This window comes from Symphalangus syndactylus, chromosome 16, assembly GCF_028878055.3.
Source record: "Symphalangus syndactylus isolate Jambi chromosome 16, NHGRI_mSymSyn1-v2.1_pri, whole genome shotgun sequence".
NCBI lineage: Eukaryota > Metazoa > Chordata > Mammalia > Primates > Hylobatidae > Symphalangus > Symphalangus syndactylus.
The window spans coordinates 68,400,634-68,425,560 of NC_072438.2; the positions used below are offsets into that span (position 1 = coordinate 68,400,634).

General features: G+C 36.1%; 1 protein-coding gene and 1 long non-coding RNA gene across 8 annotated transcripts in view; one reads left to right on the plus strand and one right to left on the minus strand.

The window, feature by feature from the left end:
* Positions 1-22,180, plus strand: part of RANBP3L (RAN binding protein 3 like) — a 51,975-nt gene extending 29,795 nt beyond the window's left edge. For 2 of the 7 annotated variants that reach the window (XM_055246409.2, XM_055246412.2), the window contains exons 5-15: positions 728-802; positions 3,446-3,517; positions 3,870-4,009; positions 6,954-7,057; positions 8,142-8,226; positions 11,401-11,503; positions 11,891-12,021; positions 13,368-13,488; positions 15,149-15,291; positions 17,712-17,898; positions 19,512-22,180. In XM_055246409.2, the coding sequence (XP_055102384.1) occupies positions 728-802; positions 3,446-3,517; positions 3,870-4,009; positions 6,954-7,057; positions 8,142-8,226; positions 11,401-11,503; positions 11,891-12,021; positions 13,368-13,488; positions 15,149-15,291; positions 17,712-17,898; positions 19,512-19,555 (1,205 nt within the window). In that variant the 3' untranslated portion in view covers positions 19,556-22,180. The remainder of the gene's footprint in view (positions 1-727; positions 803-3,445; positions 3,518-3,869; positions 4,010-6,953; positions 7,058-8,141; positions 8,227-11,400; positions 11,504-11,890; positions 12,022-13,367; positions 13,489-15,148; positions 15,292-17,711; positions 17,899-19,511) is intronic. The other 5 variants (XM_055246411.2, XM_055246415.2, XM_063619550.1 and 2 more) reach the window with 4 other exon arrangements.
* LOC134732755 (uncharacterized) overlaps positions 1-24,927 on the minus strand; it is a 151,374-nt gene that overhangs the window by 124,139 nt on the left and 2,308 nt on the right. The window lies entirely within an intron of this gene.

The window sequence follows — 24,927 nt, forward strand, 5'->3', positions numbered from 1 at the left end:
ACCTGCAATCCCAGCACTTTTGGAGGCCGAGGTGGGCAGACCATGAGGTCAGGAGTTTGAGACCAGCCTGGCCAACATAGTGAAACCCCGTCTCTACTAAAAATACAAAAAAAATTAGCTGGGCAAGGTGGCAGGTGCCTCTAGTCCCAGCTACTTGGGAGGTTGGGGCAGGAGAATCTCTTGAACCCGGGAGGCAGAGGCTGCCATGAGCTGAGATTGCGCCACAGCACTCCAGGTGGGGTGACAGTGTGAGACTCCTAAAAAAAAAAAAAAAAAAAAGTAACCACCTATTTAAATAAACGGATGCCTACCCCTTGAAAATAATTTTATCATACACTGTATTCTGAGTAAATCAGTAACTTAGTTTGCTTCTCTTCTATGCTGAAAGTACTCCAATTATTCCTTTTATAATGAGCTCTATGCCTTCTGCCTTGTAATACAGCATCTATGTATATATTTTTCCTCCACTGTGAGTTCCTTGAGGTCATCTTCATGGTTGATAGTGTCTTACATGTGGTGACCACAAAATAAATATTTACTGTTGAATGGAATTGAATGGAAATTAATTTATCATTTCATCAGATGTGCTCCTTATTTTTATTAATAAAAATAAAAAGATTTTTCTAAATTAGTGATATAGAAATTTTTCCAAAACAGCAAAACTCCAAATGAAAACAAAACAAAAAACCCACTTTCTTACTGACTTTAGTTTGCAATCTGCTTTTAGTGTCAACCTTGTCTCAGAAGCAAATGAGATGTTCATCCGTCACTAACCTCCCAACCTTCCCCCATTCTGGGCCAGGTAATATAGAGTTTCTAGAACCTCAAGCCTGACACTGACTTTTCAAAATCATTCTTATTAATGATGACTTTTCTTTCTTAGTGATCATAAAATGCTGACACTTTAGAAATAAACAGAGGCCTTAGCAAAGTATGCATCGAAGAATACCTTATGAATTCTAACTTCACAAATTCTGAGTATATGTTTTTACCTTTGTTAGAAAGTTTGAACTTAAGGTTTTATTAGGATTTCACATTTATAACAGCATTATTTTATTTAAGGCAGCCCTATAAAAGTAAAAACAATTTGTATTATTTTACTTACTATTGTCCATCTACATAGTTTATAATGTATAGCATTTAAAACATGCAATTATTCTTTAGATTCATATTTTAAGTTTAGCATAGAAATCCATTAAAATTTCCACTAATTAAAACATTACTCCTCTTTACTTGAAATTTATAATGTTTTGCTTAGTAAAACTATTGTATCATAATTAAATATTTGAAATGGTTGGCATTTTCTCCACATTAAAATGATCTCTATTCTCATATTTTTATTTCTACTAAACAATCAATTGCCTTTTCCAAGTTAAGTTTGCCACTAAGAAAGAAAAAGTACAAACTACTCACTTCATTTGAATTGATCCCCCTCTACCCAGGAACTACAGAGTTTTTTCTTTCTTTCTTTCTTTCTTTTTTTGAAACGGAGTCTAACTCTGTCGCCCAGGCTAGAGTGCGATGGCGTGATCTCGCCTCACTGCAACCTCTGCCTCCCGGGTTTAAGCGATTCTCCTGCCTCAGCCTCCCAAGTAGCTGGGACTACAGGCGCACGCCACCATGCCCAGCTAATTTTTGTATTTTTAGTAGAGATGGGGTTTCACCATTTTGGCCAGGATGGTTTTGATCTCTTGACCTCGTGATCCGCCCACCTCGGCCTCCCAAAGTGCTCGGATTACAGGCATGAGCCACCGTGCCTGGCCTGAACTACAGTTTTTCAATGAATAAATCTGCATTCTTATTAATAATTGCAGGAATGACTGAGCAACAGTATATCAAGTACCTTTCAGATGCAGAAGAGACACTTTTTAGTGTCTCTAATCCTTCTAACCTGACTGACAAGCTCAGACATTAAGAAAAATAGAGATCCTGGCTGGGTGTGGTGGCTCATGCCTGTAATATCAGCACTTTGAGAGGCCAAGGCAGGCAGATCGCTGCAGGCCAGGAGTTCGAAACCAGCCTGGCAAACATGGCGAAACCCACTCTCTACTAAAAATACAAAAATTAGCCAGGCGTGGTGTTGCACGCCTGTAGTTCCAGCTACTTGGGGGGCTGAGGCAAGAGAATCGCTTGAACCCAGGAGGCAGAGGTTGCAGTGAGCCAAGGTCACGCTACTGCACTCCAGCTTGGATGACAGAGAGACTCTATCTCAAAGAAAAGAGAGAGAGAGAGAGAGAGAAATAGAGATCCTAATCCCAGAGGCAAAGGTGTTCTGTTTTATTGTACTTATACATAAAACAAAGGAATGGCTTTAAGTTATTTAATTCATTTTTTACTGGACACTCACACAAAAAGAAAGAGCATCATTCTGTTTTATGTTGTGCAGAATGTTAGTGGTGTTCAGCAGGAGAAAAATATGGCTCTTTTTTTGTTGATGTTCAATAATAAAGATCATAAAAAACATTAAATTGAACTGAAGTAGAGAAGGGATTCTACCCAAACATTTATGTTATAACACCTTAAAGAATACTTTGAAGAAGCAATTATTCTTTTCTCATTTTCATTAAATGCCAAAGGTTGCTGTTTCTGCAATTTGCAATCGAGGAGATCCCTTTGAAATGTATAGAAATTCTATACTCGGAGCCACCACCACAGTCTTACCCCACCAACATACTTGTAGAAAAATTACCTAGCAGATTTGTTATCTTTACTTCTTTCTTCAGGTATACTCATTAAAAAGTCAGGGAGTGTGGGCAGACTTTGCTAACAGTTTTATAATATTTTATAAGAGCTATATATTAATGCCGAAGGGTTCATTACCAATTCAGATTTTATAGTCTGTAGAATTTCTGACGGTACACTATTGAAAGATTCTAAAAAAGGCTGCCTTTTCTGCTAGTCACCTAATTTTCACTTAGATTTCTGAAAGTAAACACAACTATGTAGCAGGACGCATCTGGCAATACCTTGTTTTTTTTTTTTTTTGAGATGGAGTCTCGTTCCTGTCACACAGGCTGGAGTGCAGTGGCGCGATTTCAGCCCACTGCAACCTCCACCTCCTGGGTTCAAGCGATTCTCCTTCCTCAGCTTCCCGAGTAGCTGGGATTACAGGCACCTGCCACCACGCCCGGCTCATTATTTTTTTTGTATTTTTAGTAGAGACGGCGTTTCGCCATATTGGCCAGGCTGGTCTCGAACTCCTGACCTCAGGTGATCCACCTGCCTTGGCTTCCCAAAGTGCTAGGATTACAGGCGTGAGCCACCGCGCCTGGCCGGCAATCCCATTTTTAGCAGAGCCAGTGCTCCAGAGGGCACTACCTACTACTCTGTTAGTGCCAATTGCGACATCTGCTGGTGAGTTCAGAACGGGATTGTTAAGCCCCAAATAGTGTAGAATCTGACACTCTTCTATATTTAAAAAAATTTTAAATATTTTTTCTTACAGTGAGGAAAAACAATGTTTTTATGACATCAACTCTTGTGCAAAGTAATGTTGATATAAAGAGTGCTGAACAAGGTATGTAGCTTCTATTTCAAGAACCTCAGAAATTGTATATTTTACCACCTATATTTTCATCTCCCTATATGTGTGTGCGTGTTGGGGGCATGGAGGTAGGTCAGAGTGACAAAACATGAAGAAATAATGCAAGTAAGCCAGGTTTCATGATCAAAATGAATAGTTATTGGGCAAAAGCTAGGCAGGGTGTGAATGTTGGGGAACTCAATGGTTATTTTTTGACTTGGATTAATTAACACTAGTCCCTCATTTAAATATGACTTTAGAAAATAATAATTATATTAGTTAAAAATAGGGAGTAAAGGAATATTTCACTAAAAATATATTTATCCTTTAATTCTATTCTTTTAAGGTCCTGTGAAACATTCTAAACATGTTATTAGACCTGCTATTTTGCAGCTACCTCAAGCTCGAAGTTGTGCAAAAGTAAGAAAAACATTTGGACACAAGGCACTGGAATCCCGCAAGACTAAAGAAAAAACAAATAATAAGGTGAGAAAGCCCAGGATAACGGAACTGATCTCAATCCCTCATCCTTCTTTTTGTAGGTTGTTTGGGGCCCCCATATCCAGAAATAGGAGTTGTCTGAGCTTTGTTTTGTTGCTGGGCTAGATAGCATAAAGCCCTTGGTAAACTTTTTTAAAGTTGTACTCCTACATTGGAGAGCTGTAGTCTCCCAAATCTGTGGTCTCTCTAAAGTTGTAAAGTTGAGTACTGGGTAGTGGAAATCTGGGGGTCTTGTGCCAGAGCAATGGCCCTGTGTGAGAATGGGGACAGCAATGAGGGAGCCAGGGGCCAAAGCCAGTAGTCAAAAAAGAGACAGGGATTTTCTCTACGTCGCCAACTGGTCAACATCACAGTGTATCTTTGCCAGTTTAGGTCCTACCAGGGGTTCATTTCAGACCCATATTCCAGTATAATAGGAGCAGAGAACTCCCTATACAGTGCAATTGGGAGGGTTTGGGAAGTCTCCAGAGACAGATAAGAATTCTAACTTCCAACTATGTAGTGTCTGAATTACTCTTTGTAGGCCTTTCTAAAGAGACAGTAACTTACACAAGCCATGCAGATATGGGTTTGGGGATATACTCAATTGCTGTAGTGCTACCTCTGTCTTTCAGCAGAAGCAGACACAGGAGGAATAGGACTCAAGATAGGTAGGTTGGAATTTGAGAGTTATTCCATCTTAGCCATTTGTTTCCAGCTGAACTACTGAGGATTGGTCACATAGTTTCGCTTTGTTTTGCTTTCTCTGAGTGAACATAAGGACAGAAACATGGAAGTGTAAAAAAATACCAGATTGGTACAAGTCTTGCCTCTGCCACTATCTTTGTTTATCTAAACAAAGCACCCATTCAACATCTTTTTATATCAGCAAAGTAAGGGACTTGAACTTGGTCAGCACTTACCAATATTTTTATATTCCTAAACCCTTTACTTTGTAAGATATGATTTGGAGAGATCCATTATGAATTTAAAAAATCATTTCATCGTTTATGCATGCTATATAAGTAATTTTTAAGTAAAACATGTCTTCAACTTCAGATAAGTATATTATTGTTTTCACTTAAATATAATGTAATGATTATCACCATGTTACATAATTCCTTACTTTTACTTAAGAAGTGATGTGGCCGGGCATGGTGGCTCACGCTTTTAATCCTAGTACTTCAGGAGGCCAAGATGAGTGGATCTCTTGAGCTAAAACGTTCCAGACAAGCCTAGGCAACATAGTAAAACACTGTCTTTACAAAAAATACAGAAATTAGCTGGGCATGGTGGCATGAGCCTGTAGTCCTAGCTTGAGCCCAGGAAGTGGAGGTTGCAGTGAACCGAGATGGTACCAGCCTGGGTGACACAGCCAGACTGTCTCAAAAAAGAAAAGAAAAAAAAGAAGTGATGCATGGTGTTTAACTTGTTTTAAATTATGTAATAGAAAGTATACTATGTTGACTAATTTCTAAAAAGTTATATTGCATTTGATTTTAAAATGGCATGCACTATAAATATAGAGAGAGATTTTAATTACATGTTATGATATCAAAAATACATCAATATTTTTTCTTGGCAGAATTTTTGTAAATATTGCATTGCATATTTTAAAAATAAAATTTATTAATATATTTATTCCATTTTCTTCCTAAATGATCCAAGCATAAGAGAAAATTTCAAGCTATTGTTTATATTTATTTTTGAATAAATTACAAGGTCTAGGGAATAAACCTTATTTCCAGTTATTGAAAAGCCCTACTGTATATGCCTATCATTAAAAAGAAAATTTAATGCCCATCATTAAATTTTCCATTTAATGATCTTTGAAGATCCAGAGACACACTGTGTATAAGATCCTATGTAAGAATTTTGACCAAATGAATGTAATTTAAAGATTTGGTGAAAATTATCTCTAGGTGGATTTTGTAGAACCATTATCTTTATATTTCTTATTATCCTGTATATCAAAATCAGATAAATTATTTTCATCCTATCATTAATCAATGGTTACTTACTATGTATAGATTAAACAATATATGCCTAAATAACTATTTTAACCAACATAGGAGTGAAAACTACCATTTTGGCTGAGAGATACATCATCTGAGTGACTAGGTAATGAGCATGTACTTTGATCTTTGCCAACCATGGCACATGCTCTCTTGATACATATTTGTCAGTTCTCAAACTCCTGTTAAAAAAGGAAAAGTACTCAAAATTATTTTCATTGATTGAAATAAAAATTTAAGTGGAAACATACCCCATCTGGCTTTAAAAGACACGAATGCCCTGAAACATCTTTGCAAATCCCTGGTCAAGGAAGGAAGGTGTCCACAATACATTGTAAATACTAGACCAGATAATTTATAGGGTTCCTTCCAATTCTAAATTTCCTCACTCCTACATTTATATATTAATTCAGGTATTGTGCATACACATATGTACATAAGGCAAAGTAACTGGATAAGTTACTAGTTGAAAATTTCAAGATAAATAGATGAGTGGGGTTTTCTCTCACATTGGGTGACTAGGATGGTGACATTCTTAGGGTGTTTCCCAGGATTAAATAGTCCTGAAAGAGAGCTTTACTAATCCAGAAATGAGAATTAACCCAATTTGACTAAAATGACAAAAATAACAAAACATAGTGGGATTTCTGAATATTATGATATTCTGGTATTAGATCTCCATTGTATGTGACCTGGGCAAGTTATTTAAGTTCTTTGTGTCAGTTTACTTACCTGTAAAATGTGGACAATAGAAGTACAAAGTGTATAGAGTTGTAAGAAGTAAATGAGATTGTACATAAAATGCTTAGGGCAGTACTTAAACATAGTAAGCTTTCAATATATTTAACTATAACTATTGTTTCCTTGTCTTATGGTCCTGTATAAGGTAGTAAGGTAGTGTTTATAAACTTTTTGATGGATTTCTTTACTTTCAGATTTCTGAGGGAAATTCCTATTTGTTAAGTGAAAATTTATCAAGTGCTAGAATTTCAGTCCAGCTGTCTACTAACCAGCACTTTTTAGGTGCAACATCAGTAGGGTAAGTTAATGAGAAAACAGAAGGGTTGTCCTTTCATTCTTGCATTCTTTCATTATTATAACCATTCATGGAAAATAATTTTCTGACCTTGTATGGATAAATTGCCAAGATTCCCATTTGAAAGGAGATTTTATAGGAACACAAGTTTAAAATGTTTTTAAAAATATTTCTGATACTTAAATATTATCATATTAATACTGGATTGTCTTCATTGTTTCATTGACTTGGGTGAGAACTTTTTGAAAATGTATGGCTAAACTTTTATTTAGTTGGGCATAAATTATCTGGTTAGTAGATTAGGCTCTCTTCCTCTCTGGCATTTTTTTCTTTTCTTTTGGCATTATACATTATTTATTGGCATAGGTTATATAAGCAACAAGGAAAGCAGTATAAATCTGCAATATTTATTAGTATTTATTAGTATTACTAGTGATGAATAAATGTTTGATCTGAGAGATTAAAACTAGCTGTGGATATAAACTGACTCACATGACTGGGCTCTGTCCAGGTGTGGTAGCAGGTGCCTTCTATGTGCATTGGGGATGCAATGCCGAACCCTGAGCACATCTGTCTACAATGAGAGGGCTTCCAGTCCATGATGAGTTTCTCATCATGAAAAACACTTTTAACATTAAAAAAAAGTTTCTGGGAGGCAAAAAATTTAAGCCAATACACACTCAATTATAGCAGACAGGGTTTCGCTTTTGCCCTGGAGATCTCTGGTTGCTAAAAGCATCAGCCATTTGGGGAAGAGAAGAGTGGAAATTAGATATTAGACAGGGTGTGTTGGAAAAGCAAAAGGGGTTGGGCAGCCCTCCTGGCTGACCACACAGCCAGTGCAGTGATGGGCATGAGGCAGTCAGGACTGGTCTCTGCCAGTGCTGTAATAGCTGGAAACTATTTTGACAATCACCTCTGGATGCCACTATCTGAATTTTTCCTTCATTTTTCATTAAATTCACACTAACAAAAGTGAGCAGTAAATTTGATTTACATAAATCTATTAAATTATCTGATTATTTCAAGGTTTAAAATGGCTTTATCCATGTATTTAAAATAGTAACTGCTTATTTCTTTTTCTTAGATGTCAACCAAATGAAGATAAATGTTCCTTTAAAAGCTGCAGTTCCAATTTTGTTTTTGGAGAAAACATGGTAGAAAGAGTTTTGGTAAGATTTTGGTATATGTTTCTATTACTATATACAGAGCTGTCACTTTAAATTTCTAAAGGTAAATTAATTAAAAGTAATATTAAATTGAATTATACTTTTTAACTCCTCAGTTCAAAGTCACATTTTCTTTCTTTAACTGGAAAGATTCTCCTGGGAAGCATGTCCTAGTTGTTAAAATAATAGAAATCCACAGAGGAAGGGAACTGTATAATTATAACATTATTACTGATGTGAAATATTAAATAGTTCTTTGACTTGTGTTAAATCAAAAGTACCCAAGGAAATCCCAGAATAATCTGCAATAGTTAGATAAGCTAAGTTGGTAATGATATTTTAATAGTTTGTCAATTTCATCATCTTATAACAAGATGCATTTAAAATTATTTGCCAATTTGGTTTTTTTTTTGAGACAGAGTCTGGCTCTGTCACCCAGGCTGGAGTGCAGTGGTCCGATCTCTGCTCACTGCAACCTCCGCCTCCTGGGTTCAAGCGATTCTCCTGCCTCAGCCTCCTGAGTAGCTGGGACTACAGGTGTGTGCCACCACGCCTGGCTAATTTTTTTTTTAGTAGAGATGGGGTTTCATCATCTTAGCCACGATGGTCTCGATCTCCTGACCTTGTCATCTGCCCACCTTGGCTTCCCAAAGTGCTGGGATTATAGGCGTGAGCCAATTTGTTCTTATTAGTTAACCACAACCCTACCTTCAAGCTCTTACATCAAAAAGCATTATTATAACTTTCTTTTGCTAGCTTTCAGAGAAAATTCATAGTGCTTTACTTGCCTAGGAGAATATACTTGCCTAGTGAAAACCCCTCACTGTTATTACCATCATCCTTATTTAATGTTCAGCATCCTCTTGCAATGCTGAACCCCACAGAACTCTGATCTACAGTAGAAAATTTTACAGAAAAGTGAAAGCTGTGGAAAACCATGCCTATGGTTTTATCTGGTCCATCACATCTTCATACCTTTTCCAGCTTTCACTCAAGTCAGGAAAGTGGCTGAGATAGCTCGAACGTGCCTAGCTTGTCTCAGGGATACCAGTTACATGAAGAATCCCAAAGAAGCTGCAGAGATTTAAAAACCCATGTATGGATTTAGATTAATAAAAGAACCAACTCGTTAAGCCAGTTCATTCCAATTTTTTATTTTTATTTTTAAGATGGGGTCTTGCTCTGTCACCTAGGCTGGAGTGCAGTGGCATGATCTCGGCTCACTGCAACCTCTGTCTCCCTGGCTCAAGGGATCCTCCCACCTCAGCCTCCTGAGTAGCTGGGACCACAGGCACATACCACCACACCTGGCTAACTTTTGTATTTTTGGTAGAGACGGGGTTTCACCATGTTGCCAGCTGGCCTCGAATTCCTGAGCTCAAGCGATCCCCCCGCCTCAGCCTCCCAAAGTGCTGGGATTATAGGCATGAGCCACCACGCCCAAACTCATTCCAAAATTTTTAGGGCTTTCATATGTTAGTCATTTTAAAGGCTTAGTTTATTTAGGAACCCTTCTGTCATTCCCAAAATGAAGGTCAACTCACCAATCCTAGAGCTGTGACCTATGCCTTTGGATGTGAACCAAAATGGACCAGCCTCCATGGTGAATTTACAGGCAGTATATTTAGGCACATTTATTCCATATCATTTATTTCTAAGTTTGACACCAGATTAGCCACAGCGTCTGTAAAATGTCAGACAATGCTTTCCAAACCTCACAGGATCAACTTTACATTCAACTCAATTTACCAAACATGTACTGAGTTCTTATGGTATATAAAGCATTGATCTCAAATTTGGCTGCCTGTTAGAATCATCCTTTTAAGGATTTCCTACGCCTGGCCTCATCCCAGACCAATTCGCTCAGAATGCCTGTGGGTGAGGCCAGGTGTCAAGTGATTCCAATGTAGAGACAGGTTTGAAAACCACCTAAGTAGTTATGCAAGCTAAAGGAGACACTGTGTCCTCAAGGTGCTTACTATCTAATAAGAGCAGACAGAGAGATACCTATACAAATAAACTATAGTCAGGACTACAGGTTTTGTTTGAGAAGGCACTTGTGCACATTTCCTGTGGGCATTTTAAATGCTTAAAGGAACCTCAATTTATAAAGGCTTATAAAGGAACCTGAACTCTCTCTCTTTAAGTTGGTAATATCTTAAGGATAACACGAATCATAGAGATAATTTGTGTTTGTCCTCTAATCCTGTAAATTTTTGGCCTTGTGATTTGGGGGCCAGGATGCACTCTTGGCTTATTGGCTATGTGTTTTTAGAGTGAGTCATTTAAACTTTCTGTGCCTCGGTTTCTATTTTCTTAAAATGGAAATAATTATACCCATCTCCACCAATTTTAAGTGAATATCCTGATGTCTAGTTAAGTAATGTGAAAGAATTTTCAGTTCATAAGGGAAAAAATATAAGCATAAGTTCTTAAGTATCATTGTTCCAGTTCTCTGTGTTTTGCAGAGGGTATACATTATCACAAATGTCATGTCAATTAGTCTTTTTTTGTGCAGGCCTTGATTACAACAGACATACAGAGCCCCAAGTAGCCTTAAAAGGGACCGTTGGCAAAAATTGTCTAGGAGGAAAAGTTAGGATTTTTTCTACAAAGATGTTCTCTGAGACATCTTGTGGGGGTCTCTGGATAACTTTTTTGTTTTTTTCCATAGAATGGATAGCCAGAGTAAATTTCTGGGGATACTGAAATACCCTGGTATACGTTTCTATTACTATATACAGAGCTGTCACTTTAAATTTCTAAAGGTAAATTAATTAAAAGTAATATTAAATTAAATTATACTTTTTAACTCCTGAGTTCAAAGGCATATTTTCTTTCTTTTCTTTCTTTTGTACCTCCTGGGCATCAGTTTAGTCTAGTGAGAGTGTGGAACATCCTTTTGTGCCCTCAGACCTTTCCCATTGCCTCTGGGACTAGATCCCACCTGAAGTAGGCTGGTGGTAACTAGATTATGTTTTCTGAGGATTAGAACTAAGGCTTTCTAACAATAGAGACGAGTTCTCTGTTCAGCACACAGAAAGTCCAAAACAAAAACAACCAGCTAGGTTTGCTTGCTGTGTTGAAACAGAAAAACGAAAGTGTCTTATTGCAAACATATAGGGATAAAATTAAAACTTTTATTAAATAAAATAATGCATCTTTTTCCCCACTCAGGGTACTCAAAAACTCACCCAGCCTCAACTTGAAAATGATTCATATGCCGAGGAAAAACCATTCAAATCCACTCTGAAATTTCCTGTCAACTTTTTAAGTTCAAGTAAGAAATCTTGCATTTGTAAAACATTAGATTCACCTAGTTTGTCTCCTGTTTTTTATGTTATTTATTAACATTAATATTTAATATAAGTAAAATTAGTATTTAATATAAGATTTTAAAAACCTATAATCCAGTGTTTCAAATATTTTGGTAAAGATTAAAGCATATAAATATGATTATCTGATATATAAGCTTTACAAATTTTTTGAGTTAATGCTATGGGGGAATCGATAAGGAGATTTTACACGAACTCAAGCAGTTTGAATTTTTGGAATCACTTACTATTAGAAAAAGCCAAGTAAATATATGTGGTAATAGGGGCAACAAAGAACTTTCACAGTAGAGAAAATGGGGACTTTTAAGTGTTTTTTCAACATTTTCTCTTAGGAACAGACTCTATTAAAAATACTTCACTAATTGAATCAGCTGCTGCATTCTCTTCCCAACCATCAGGAAAATGCTTGCTGGAGAAAATTGATGTTAAAACAGGGGAGGAAACAGAACATAATGTGTTAAAGGTCTGTATATCATGTTTTACTCTTTCTGGTAGCATTTACATACTTGGAATAAAGTTAACATGAGAAGAGACATCTTTAAAAATACAGACAGAAGTATAGTTTTCATGGAGACTAAGTTGCTTAAATAAAAATGTTGGATGCTCTCAAAAATTAAACCAATAATTTATTATCTTCTTGTGTTTGTATGTGTACTTTGCAGGAAAATGGGTTGTTAGGTTTACAACTATTCACATTAGTCCCTTAGAAATAAGACAGCCAAGTATCCTGCTTTAATACTTGCTTTTATAATTAGTGCTATTATTGTGATTAAATAATTCTACTTACACAGGTTTGACAATGTTGATAACTTGATTTCAGTCCAATAAGAATTTCGTTTTCCTTCTAAAAAAGTTTAGAATTTCATATAAAATTTAGCTTCCTTTAAAAAAGTTTAGAATTTCATGTAATTCAAGAATTTCACAGATATACACTACAGTATCACAGGATTTTAATGTTGAATAGTATCAACACAGCACAAGCACATGAAATGTAATTACTACGACTTTACCCTTTTCCAACAAGGCAGACATTTCCCTTTGCCTTTCTCCATCTGCTTTTCTCTAAACTCTCTCCATTCCTCTCCACTTCCTCTATGATCTACAGACACTTTTAAGTGTGTCTCAAAGCACAACCCTTGGATTAGATTAATTCCAGTCCTATTGAAGTAATTGTTAGGGGTGAGGCTCCGGCATGCTATATTTTTAACAGGCTGTCTAGGTGATTCTTGTACACAGTAGTAATGATTGTAGTAGGGTAACCTGTGGTATCACATCCTACTTCTCCACATTATCATGCTGTCTTTGAAAATTTTGAAGCATGCAAATGGTTCAATGATTCCTTTACTTTCAAATAACATTATATAGCTCAAATAATTAATATAAAAGTTGATGTATATATAGACATAGTGTTAAAAAGTCAGAAAGTATGTATAGCATTCTACCATTGACAGAAAAAAAGAGGGGGAACATTTATATGTATTGGCATGTATGTATGTACAAATATCTCTGGAAGGATAAACAAAATATTTACACCAGTGGTTACTTGTTGCAGGGGTGGAAATTGGTAGATGGGAAATAAAAGCTGGGGGCCCTTTTCACTTTGTATGTCTTTTTACTTTTTGATGTTTGAACTATCTGAAAGTTATATGTTTCTAAATGTTAAATATATTTTAAAAGCTGGTTTATAAATCATTAACAAAGATTATTTTGGTAAAAGACCAGACACATATAAATGTGTCATAAGATAGGAAATAACTTACTTTGAAAAAATTTTCTATATATTTGACATTTTAAAAAATTGTCATTTAGATCAACTGCAAGCTTTTCATATTCAACAAAACAACACAATCCTGGATTGAAAGGGGCAGAGGAACGTTGAGACTGAATGACACAGCAAGCAGTGACTGTGGAACATTACAGTCAAGACTAAGTAAGGAATCCTTTTGTAAAGCAAGCCATGATTTCTCAGGATTTCTCCTGTGTACCTATAATAATAGAGGTACACATCATTTTCTGGAGATGTGCTATAAAATACACCAAAAAATCAGACTGTTGAAAATATTTCTATAGGAGCTTCCCATTTCAAGTAGGCTCTCCTGTTAGACTGCATGGGCGCCAGCTCTGGCTCCAGCAGTGACTACCTAGTGATCTTGACAAGTTTTTTAATCTCTTTCTCTATTCATATCAATTTAAAATGGGAATAACTGTAGTTCATGACTTATTGAGTGACTGAAAGAATTCAATGAGATAAAGTAGGTAAAGCACCTATATTAGAGCCCAGCACACACCTAAATAGTAATCTTACTATTATTTGAAAGAATATGATGCAAATTATTTTGTGAAAAGTTTTTCTAAAAGAAAATACTTGTCCCATAATTTATCCTTGGCATCCCAGACATGGGATGGGGGTAGGGATGAAAGATTAGTCTCTAAGGAAAAAGATTAGTTTCTAAGGTGTGCAGTTATTGAATCCTGCAGGCACAGTGATGTTCAGAAGCTGGAGCCAGTCAAACCTAAAAATACAAGAGAGCTAGCATTCAAAATGACACAATGGGCATTGTTCAGAGGTACAAACTGAAAGAGAGCAGAGGGAGAGATCTGGGCAGGATGAATGGATTTATTGGTCAATTTTGAGAGGTCAAGACTTTGGAGGAGACCACAGGTAGACACTGGATCCAAGAATAAGGTTATTTGTCAAGCTCAAGAAATGGGTAAGAGATATAATTCAGATTAAAAGGATAGAAACAGTGTCTTCAGTTCTGTAACTGGCACATAGATTTCTAAATCACCCAACCAAGTAAGAGTCCCAAGGCAGGTGCAAGTTATTTACTACTCTGGTTTGATTCCACTGCCTGCCAAAGAAAAAAAAATGCCCCCAAACAAAAATAAAAAACAAAAAACAAACCCCAAAAGAAGCTTTCTTTTTATTATGCAGGTAATATACATTCATTGTAAAAAACAGAAAGCATGGATTGAAAAAATTTTTTTAAAAATCACTTAAAGGCCTATCTTCCTGAGATAACATCTATTAACAGAATATATTTTTCTGGCCTTTGTTTTCTGTATATACAGATGTATACATAGATTGTAAAAGTTCTGATTCATGGTGTTTATTTTGCTTTGTAGCCTAATTTTTTCTTTTACATATTGCACCATGATTTTTCCACATCAATAAATTTCTTTTTGCAGTATTCTTAATGAGGTCATAATATTCTCTTGAATGAGTACCCCATAATTTATTTAACTGATTCCATTTTTTGGACACTTAAGGTTTTTGTTTTGGTTTTCTTCATTGTAAACAATTCACGGACAAATATTCTTCAGACCATCAGTTCTTAAAAGGAATTCTAAAATTTTAACCACTTTTAAATATTACAGTAAAAAAGTGTAATTTCAGCATTTAAGATAAAAAAGTTCTCCCAACATAATAAAGTACAATTTGAAAATCAAGTTATAATCTAGTCAAATCACAAGTTAGTATTGAATCTACAGTCTGAAAAACAACTACAAGATTTATTTTGCTTTTGAAAATGGTAAATTCCTTTGTGTCAACTGTTCTGTGGCCTGATGTAGTCACCTTCCTATTTTAGTTATGCGCAATCAAGGCAGTCTAAGGCTGATCCTCAATAGCAAACTCTGGGCCCAAATGAAGATTCAAAGAGCAAACCACAAAAATGTACGAATAACAGCTACTGATTTAGAAGACTACAGCATCAAAGTATTTTTAATTCAGGTAAGTGAGAAATTTCAGTGATAGAAGATTATCCTACTAAATTAATAGATGTCTGCAATTACTAATTTGTTTTTTCATTAGTTATAATAATCTGTACCATTGGCAAAAACTCAGCCATTCATTATGTCTGTTTATAGCATAAGACATAAATTTTATGTGAAATTCAGAAATTAACACCAAAGTCTATGTAATCAATTGGTACACATTCCAAGACATTTGTGTGATACATGCCACCAAATCTCTACCCTTTACTTTACTATTGAAATTTTGTGAACAGTCTTACTGTTACCAAAGTGACTATTGTCAGGAATGGTTCCCAGGAAGAGGTTAGCAGACTTTGAAGCCTAATGCTTATCCTGCAAGCTGAGATTGAAAAAAGCCTTTAGGTCACTGGAAAAGAACCAGTGGGAAATGGAAAAACACAGAGCTAGCAAGTTAAAACAACCAGTCCAACAGCAAATTCCAATTCTGGACATGAGTAAATCTCCAAGGTAACAGGATGGGAGCACAGCTTTAGCTGTTCCTGGCAGAGGAATACTTGACCTCAAATACAAGATCCAGACCAAAGAGAGCTGGCAAGAATAAAGCTTAAAACAAAACGAAACCCAAAAACAAAACCACAACCTCCCCCCCCAAAAACTGGATTTCCCCATGGACTGACTGGAGAAGACTGATTACCCAAGTTCAGGCAGAAGGTGGCAATACAAATAAATTGGCTTCCATGTAGTAATATGGAAAAAAAACCTGGCAGGTGCCTGTGATGAAAAACCAAACTTTATTAGCTACCAGTAAGTGTACTGTTAGGTGTAAGTGATATTGAGCATTAAAATGTTCTGGTAAGATGATGTACAAACCCCGTTTACCATTTAAGGTATTAATACTCTTGCCAGTCTTCTGGGCCAGATTCCCCCTTGGTTTTAGGTGGGTAAAGTAGCATGCCAGAGACCGAGCCTGTTAACCATGACTAGATTCCATCCTCAGAGATGGTCACTATTAACATTTTGGTCTTATATTTTAGTATATACATGCAATTGTGTGTAAGTATATACATACGTACATATATGTAGCATAGTGTACATACTGTATAACCTTCGGGAAAGCTACTTAGCCTTCTTTTTTTTGAGATGGAGTCTCGCTCTGTCGCCCAGGCTGGAGTGCAGTGGCGCGATCTCGGCTCACTGCAAGCTCCGCCTCCTGGGTTCACGCCATTCTCCTGCCTCAGCCTCTCCGAGTAGCTGGGACTACAGGCGCCCGCCACCACGCCCGGCTAATTTTTTTTGTATTTTTAGTAGAGACGGGGTTTCACCGTGGTCTCGATCTCCTGACCTCGTGATCCGCCCACCTCGGCCTCCCAAAGTGCTGGGATTACAAGCGTGAGCCACCGCGCCCAGCCTTAGCCTTCTTTAAACTGATTTTATTCATCTGCAAAATGATGGTAACAATAGTACATTTTATTTATACATTTTATTATTGGCTTTAGAAAAGCTGCTGAGATTAAATAGCTAATATGACTGAAATACACGTTATTTTACTTATCAATGTTAATGAGTGTCTTCATGACATCAGTTTATTCTTCAAAAATTGTTTTAGTGGGTGAAATAATTCTATTCTATTATGGACCATAATTTATTCCATTAATCCCACTAATGCGAATGATAAAACCTGGGATTCAACTTTCAGCCAATTTGCTGACTAGCAACTCAGACAAGTCATTTTACCCTTCTGAGCCGTAATTTCCTCATTCATAAAGGGAAGAGGGAAACAAGCATATATTTAATACCTGTGCTGCCTATATTTTGCTAATATAAACGAAATTAATAATGCACCCACAGTTTTACTGAAGGAATTGAAAAAAAGAATATTTTAACAGTAAATGTTATACCAACTTTATTGTTACCATTATTTTTATATTTTCATATGAATAACAACCATTAAAATAGCACAGAAAAATACTGAAAAGCAAGAACTTCTGCTGTATTTATGGTACAATACCATAGACTACTCTAATGAGCTCAGCATATCCACAAAGCTATGTAGTTTGGAGGAATGTCCAAGCAAAGTGATGGACAGGAAACGGAAGTCTTTTTTCTCTGCAAGCCTACAATTTTCTATAGGGTAAAATAGTGAAAGAGGGATGGTCTTAACTAATTTAAATTCAAACAGAAATTTTATATAACAAAATTTCACTTTCTCAATTTAAAATGTATACATTGGGATTGCTTATAAAAGTATACATTTTAGGATGCAATTTGGTTCAAGATTGTCTTTTTACTGCTTAATTTTTAGGGTTGTTAGCACCTATGTACACTGTAGATTTATGCCATGTAATTCCTTCCTTATTAGTAGTGAAAGATTAAAAATCTGTAAAATGTAGCTAACATATTAATGATTTTCTTAACAATTTAATGTTCCTCATGCAGGCCAGTGCCAAAGATACAGCATATTTGTATGCAGCAATACATCATCGTCTTGTTGCACTTCAAAGCTTCAATAAGCAGAAAGATGTCAATCAAGCTGAAAGCCTGTCAGAAACAGCCCAACAATCGAACTGCGAAAGCTGTGATGAGAATGAGGATGATTTCATCCAAGTCACTAAAAATGGATCAGGTAAATAGCTTTTGTTTTGTTAGTTCAGAGGTTTAAAAAAGAATTCTTAAGCACGATCCTAATATACTAGGTAGATTTTTTAACAAGTGGAACCGCTCTGTTTAAAGTTGGTGGTGGCTAGAGCCTTAGTTGTTTGGATCTGAGGAGCGGGTTTGAAAATCACTGTCTTCTATAAGTGGTCTTCATTTTATCAAGTCAGCTTCATGGTGATGCCTATGTCATTTGCTTATAAACTGCATAAAAAACTATTACATTGCTACCCTGAAATTAACCCTTCATTTTTATTTCTCTTCCCTTATTCTCATTTTATTATTGGCTATACTAGGAAGAATTATAAATACATATAATGAGCCCACTTGGTAAACTTGCCTTGATACCCTGAAAATTCTGTTTATTCCCTTTTTAGAATTTGACTGCTTGTAAGAATAACTAGATTGTACAAATACTATTTTCAAGGACCTATTTTGTCTAGGGGAAAAAGTACTATTTCTTTTATTTTATCAGGATTCACAAATAAAGTAAGGTTGAGGTGGAACCAGTGATAAACAGATTGTTAGGTTTTAGTGCTTATCTTGATATGTGGATTTAAAACTAACATTCATATTTCTCTTTGGAGAAAAACAGTGTCAAACATAGTAAGCTCAACTTTGTTATATAAATGCAATTATTCCAATAAAGTCATCCAAGCGTTTTCACTAACAGTTTCACTTAGTCCTGAATTCTGTTTTACAGAGGACTGAGTAATACAATTACAATGATAGTGTGGTAACAAGCATTTTTTTTCAACTCTTAATCATTTTGAAATATTAAAGCTGCTTTAATCATACATAATTTAAGAATCTATCAAAGAACGTGCATAACTGGATGAAATATCTTCCTTTGCTTAATATTAAAGCTATAATCAAAAGGAAAAATATACAAAACATGCAGCTCAGTATTATAACCTGCTTGACCCAGTGATTCAGAGAACTAAGTGGATATGATTTTTCTTGCTACTTTAAGCAAATCTATTAAACAAATGGTTTATTAGTCTTTAAAAAATATAAAATAAAAAAATTATCTTTTATTTTATAATAATGTTTACACTGCCAACAATAAAATGGGGTCTATCAGAGAACTAGTTGGTACACATTAACAATGTCAATTTGAAATAAGGATTAAATAGCAAATTCTCTCACGAACTAATGACACGTGCTTATGATATCTATATTCTGTTATATTCCATTTTAGGAAAGGGGTGCTATGTAACTATCTTAATAAAAAACAATGAAAATAAGGCAAAGCAAATGTCAATCATATGAACCCCCTTTCCCCTGCCATTTTTTCCCGTTTTCACTTAGTATCTTCTCCAGGAGGCAGTAAAAACAAATGCTAAAATGTTATGGAAGCAATAAAAGGTCTAATTTTTTGCACTTTGTTGCTTATAAATTATCTAAAAGAGGCATGATTAAAATTTCAGCAACATCTCTAAATGTTACTTGTAAAAATGTATATTCTGTAGTTTTTATTTCATCACCAATGAGTATATTCATTAATATTCATGTTTAGTTGCATTCAATATTAAAAATCTACCCTAATATTGTATAATAAAACATTTTAAATCTATATCACAGATCCTTCTAGGTGGACTCACAGACAGTCGGTTGCCTGTTCATGAATACTACCTACTATAAACATGACATCTACAAAAAGAGGGGTCACCCTACTGAAAATACTAAACCACCCTAACTAATGAGAAGATTCTATTCATTCCTTGAAGAGTTTTTATAGAAAAGTTTAAGAAATGTAACTTGTTGCAATTAACATTTTTATGTTTTACATTTTACATTTTGATTATTGTGCAGAAACTGACAGAATTTAAAAAAATGGACTTAAAAATTTATCATTTTTGAAGAAGTTTATTTAGAATAGGATTTTATAACTAATTTGGACTCTTCATCACATTGATGGATATAATACTTAGAATTATTAATTGCTAGATTTGATAAATACCTAACAAAATGTTTATTTTTTTCAGTCATACATGACCATAAAACAAATATTTTACTACATTTCCAGAGTCATTTCTTTGAAAAATAGTATAATTGCATAATAACATTTCACTAAATCCTGTTTATCTTCTGGAAAATGTATATTTTAATTTAGCTTTTGGATTTCCTAATATGATAAGCTTATATATTCATGGTATGAATTCCTTTAAAAAGAGCATCTGCTCTTGGACTTGTATCTGTTGCATCTTGTCAATGTTTGACTCATGGTCAGCATCCAATAGTTGTTAAATGAATAAATAAAATATAATACATTACCTATGTATCAAAAAGCACATATAAGAAAGCCAAATATGTTAACTTGTTCTACTTTATTTATGTAATTATATTTTCATTAATATCTTAGTAGGTGGGGCTGTATAGAGAGAAAAACAAATGTATCATATATAGCCAAATGAATCTTTTTCTTAAATGCTATTATTATCGTAGGCTACAGTAACTTCAACAATTTTGCAATAGAGTTTTGATCCTCTTCTTTGAGATTTGTTTCAGAGACACCTCATGGATCACACAAGAAAATCAGTCTCAGTACTTATAGCCCTGTTTCATTTTTCAATTCAGTTTTATCACACCATGGCTTCGAAGTGACTTTTGATTGTGACCCCTAAACAATTCTCTGATTAGGGGATAAAAATTCATAATTCCAAGATGTTTCTGAAAATGTTCTGAACAATGACAACATATTTGGAATGAGGGCATAATTTCACTAAGTGATACTTCGAAGAACAATATTCATTTGGATATGTGAACACACATTTTCAAAAGTTATATTACTGTATTACCATACCTGTTATAAAATAATAAAAATATATAAGTATTTATTAAGTCAAACTTCAGCTAGTGCCTGAAAGTTTAGCATATGAAAGTTAAATTAACTTTTAGATTATGATTATGACAATTGTTCAACATTTTGTCCTTCCTTATAACTGAGAAAGCATAACTTAAGTTAACTACTAAGAGAGGCTCATTCATTCTTCCAGTGATTCTAGAAGAAATATGGCACATAATATCCTTTACTTCTAAATAAAAGAGTCAATGACTCAGAAAATAAAGAGGAAAAATAAAGTTAATGTGAGAGAGATGAAGAAAAGATAGGAAAAAAGAGATTTAGCATGAAAGAAAGAACAAAAAGAATGGACAACAGAAATGCTCTTTTTTAAAATCAAGAAGAGTGACTGATGCAGAACACACTCAGCAGAAAATTTTTATTAGAAACATAACACAGAGAGATATTTGGAGAAGATAATAAAGCACTGGTTCTCTTTTATTGTAAGATCTCAGCTGATGTGGGAACATTGTGATTGCACTATAAATTGCTAACGTGAAGAAGAGAATAACTTTATTTATTTATTTTGTTTGTTTTTTAGACAGAGTCTCGCTCTGTCACCCAGGTTGGAGTGCAGTGGCACATCTCAGCTCACTTCAACCTCCCCCTCCCGGGTTCAAGGGATTCTCGTGCCTCACTCAGCCTCCTGAGTAGCTGGGATTACAGGCGCCCGCCATCATACCTGGCTAATTTTTGTATTTTTAATAGAGACGGGGTTTCACCATGTTGACCAGGCTGGTCTTGAACTCCTGATCTCAAGTGATACACTTTGCCTCAGCCTCCCAAAGTGTTGGGATTACAGGCGTGAGCCACTGCACCTGGTCATCTTTATCTTTTTGACATGTTGATCCTTGTCCCCACACTAAGGTAGAGATAAAGCAATTATCTTCTCAATGCTTGAAATATTTTAAGTTAAATTCATTCTATGATTTTCTTTAGATTTCTCCGCATATATCAATGGAAAAAATTAACTACCTTAATTTCTGATTATACAGAAATGCCAGTGCAACAAAACCAAATGTAGGGTTAGAATATCAGGAAAGCAAAGAGAGAAGTGAAAATTCCCAGATTATGAAATGGAAAAGAAGAACAGAAACATGATATTTAGCTCACAACTCTTTCAACCCACTTTCTATACACTCCATTATTCTTTCTTAGAATTCTTACACAAACATTTAGTACAATTTTGGAGGAATAGTAGAAACATTTTATAGTTTTTCCTTGTCCTGTATCTTCATCTAGCCTTCTTCTTTTCAGCTTTCCTATGTCCTTTGTTCCCCTTTTATAAGGAGAGATCAGTTGTACAATAACATCCATTTTCATAAGTTATTTAGGTAAATTATTTTGAATTATACATTTTGGATTTCCAAAGCAGCTGTTTTTAATTAAAATTTAATTAACTATCTAATTTATGTCATTACATATCTTTTGTTAAGACAACCTTAACTTTCTTCTCTTTTAGTAAGATTTTACCCAACTGTTTACCCTAATTATAGACAATTAAGATGTTCTCTCTTAAAAAAATATTATTTTCCATCCATTACTGCCAAAACAAGGAAACCTTTTTCACCAAGAGAATACATCCTATACAGCAGTGGTAACCAACCTTTTTGGCACCAGGGACTGGTTTTGTGGAAGACAATTTTTCCACAGGCTAGGGGGTGGGTAGGGTGGGGGTGGTTTTGGGATGAAGCTGTTCCACCTCAGATCATCAGGCATTAGAATCTCATACGGAGCGTGCAACCTAGGTGCCTTGCATGAGCAGTTCACAGTAGGGTTTGCATCCTATGAGAATCTAATGCTGCCTCTGATCTGACAGCAGGCAGAGCTCAGGCAGTAACGTAAATTATGGGAAGCAGCTGTAACAGATGAAGCTTCACCCCTTTGCCCGCTGCTCCCCTCCTGCTGTGTGGTCTGGTTCCTAATAGGCCAGGGACCGATACTGGTCCACAGCTCGGGGGTTGCAGACCCCTGCTAGACAGGTCTTAGAGTATTTGAATGTCATAAAAAGAGGTATATATGTCTTTCATAGAGTCAGAATGTACATGAAGTGGGGGTGGCAAGGGTTCTGGGGGTTGGGAAGGATACATTTTAAGACCTCTGTAAACCTTCAAATTGTGAATATCACAGTGATATATAATTTTCCCCATAAAATATTGAGAACAGTTAAGCTTGCTTGAGATATGGCTATCACATGGTTGGCTAGACTCATTTACTAGAAAAGCACACCAGCCTCACCATAGATGGAGTTTGAGTTTAAAACTCAAAAATCCATGAATGCCAGCAGTTTTGTTTGGGAGGGTGAGGTCGGCAGATTGCCTGAGCCCAGGAGTTCAGGACCAGCCTGGGGAACATTGCACAATACCCCATTTCTACAAAAATTTCAAAAAATTCGCACGGTGGCTGGGTGTGGTGGCTCACGCCTGTAATCCCAGCACTTTGGGAGGCCGAGGCAGGCGGATCACGAGGTCAGGAGTTCTCAGGACCAGCCTGGCCAAGATGGTGAAACCCCATCTCTACTAAAAATACAAAAATCAGCTGGGCGTGGTGGCACGCACCTGTAATCCCAGCTACTCGGGAGGCTGAGGCAGAGAATTGCTTAAACTGGGAGGCGGAGGTTGCAGTGAGTTGAGATCGTGCCACTGCACTCCAGCCGGGGTGACAGAGTGAGACTCCATCTCAAAAAAAAAATAAAAAAAAATTAGCAGGGCATGGTGACACACATCTGTAGTCCCAACCACCTGGGAGACTGAGGTAGGAGGATCGCCTGAGCCTGGGAGGTTGCAGCTGTGTGAGCCATGCAGTGCAGTGCCACTGCATTCCAGCCTAGGTGACAGAGTAAGACCCTGTCTCAGAAAACAAACAAACAAAAAAGATATTTGTAAACTATGGTACTGGAAGGAAGAATTATTGAAATGATTAGCCAATGTTTAGCCTAATGAAGACTTGACATGGGTAAGTTTTCTAACAGAGTATTACCAAGATTTCTTAATTTCTACCAATCTAGTGGATATAAAATATTATTTCACAATGACATTATTTGTATTTCTCTAATTTCTAATAAGGTTATCTTTTCAGGTATTTATTCACTGTTTGTGTTTCTTCTAAAAAATTCCTGCTCACGCCTGGGTGTGGTGGCTCACGCCTGTAATCCCAGCACTTTGGGAGGCCGAGGCAGGTGGATCATGAGGTCAGGAGATCGAGACCATTCTGGCTCAGATGGTGAAACCCTGTCTCTACAAAAAATACAAAAAATTAGCCGGGCATGGTGGCATGCACCTGTAGTCCCAGCTACTCAGGAGGCTGAGGCAGGAGAATCCCTTGAACCCGGGAGGTGGAGGTTGCAGTGAGCTGAGAGTGCGCCACTGCACTCCAGTCTGGACGACAGAGTGAGACTCCATCTCCAAAAAAAAAAAAAAATTCACAATTTTTGCAAAGCTACTCGTGTCATTTTCTCCTTTTGGTTGCCTCCTAATATATGCAGGATAAAAGACAAGTTCCTAAGCATGGATTTAACATTTTCCATTGTCTTTACCCTTGTCTACCTCTCTAGCCTCACTTCCCAGTGTTGCTTGCCTCTCTCTACATTCTCTAAAAATTCAAAAATTGCTAGTTCATTGCTTCTATGCATTTGTTCATGGTGTTTCTTCTGTGGAATTTCCTTCTCATTCTTGCTGACAATGGCTAATATTGTATTCATTATTTAAGGCTTAGCTCTTCACATTCCCAGAAAGCCTTCTCTAACTCTTCTTAGGCTGACTTAAGACCTGCTCCTCCAAATTTCTATAGTATTCTATGTATAACTCTATCACTGCATAGACTTTAGGCTCCTCAAGGGCATGGATGTTTTTTATCATTTCATCTGTAGCACCTAGCAGGATGCCTGGCCTACAGTGACACTCTAATTTAATCTCCACGAATGTGTGTTACATGTGTAAGATTTAAGAGACATCATCTAAAAGGAAACTAGATAAGGATTGGAAATTCAGGAGAAAGACCTGGGCTAAAGATGCCAGTAATAGCTGAGGTCATGAAAGGGGCTAATATTTGCCAAGTGTCTACTGTGTAATGGGCACAGTGCTAGGCATCTGTGCATATATTCACAATTTTACAAGGTAGCAATTATATTTTATAAATGCAGAAGTAGGCTCAGGA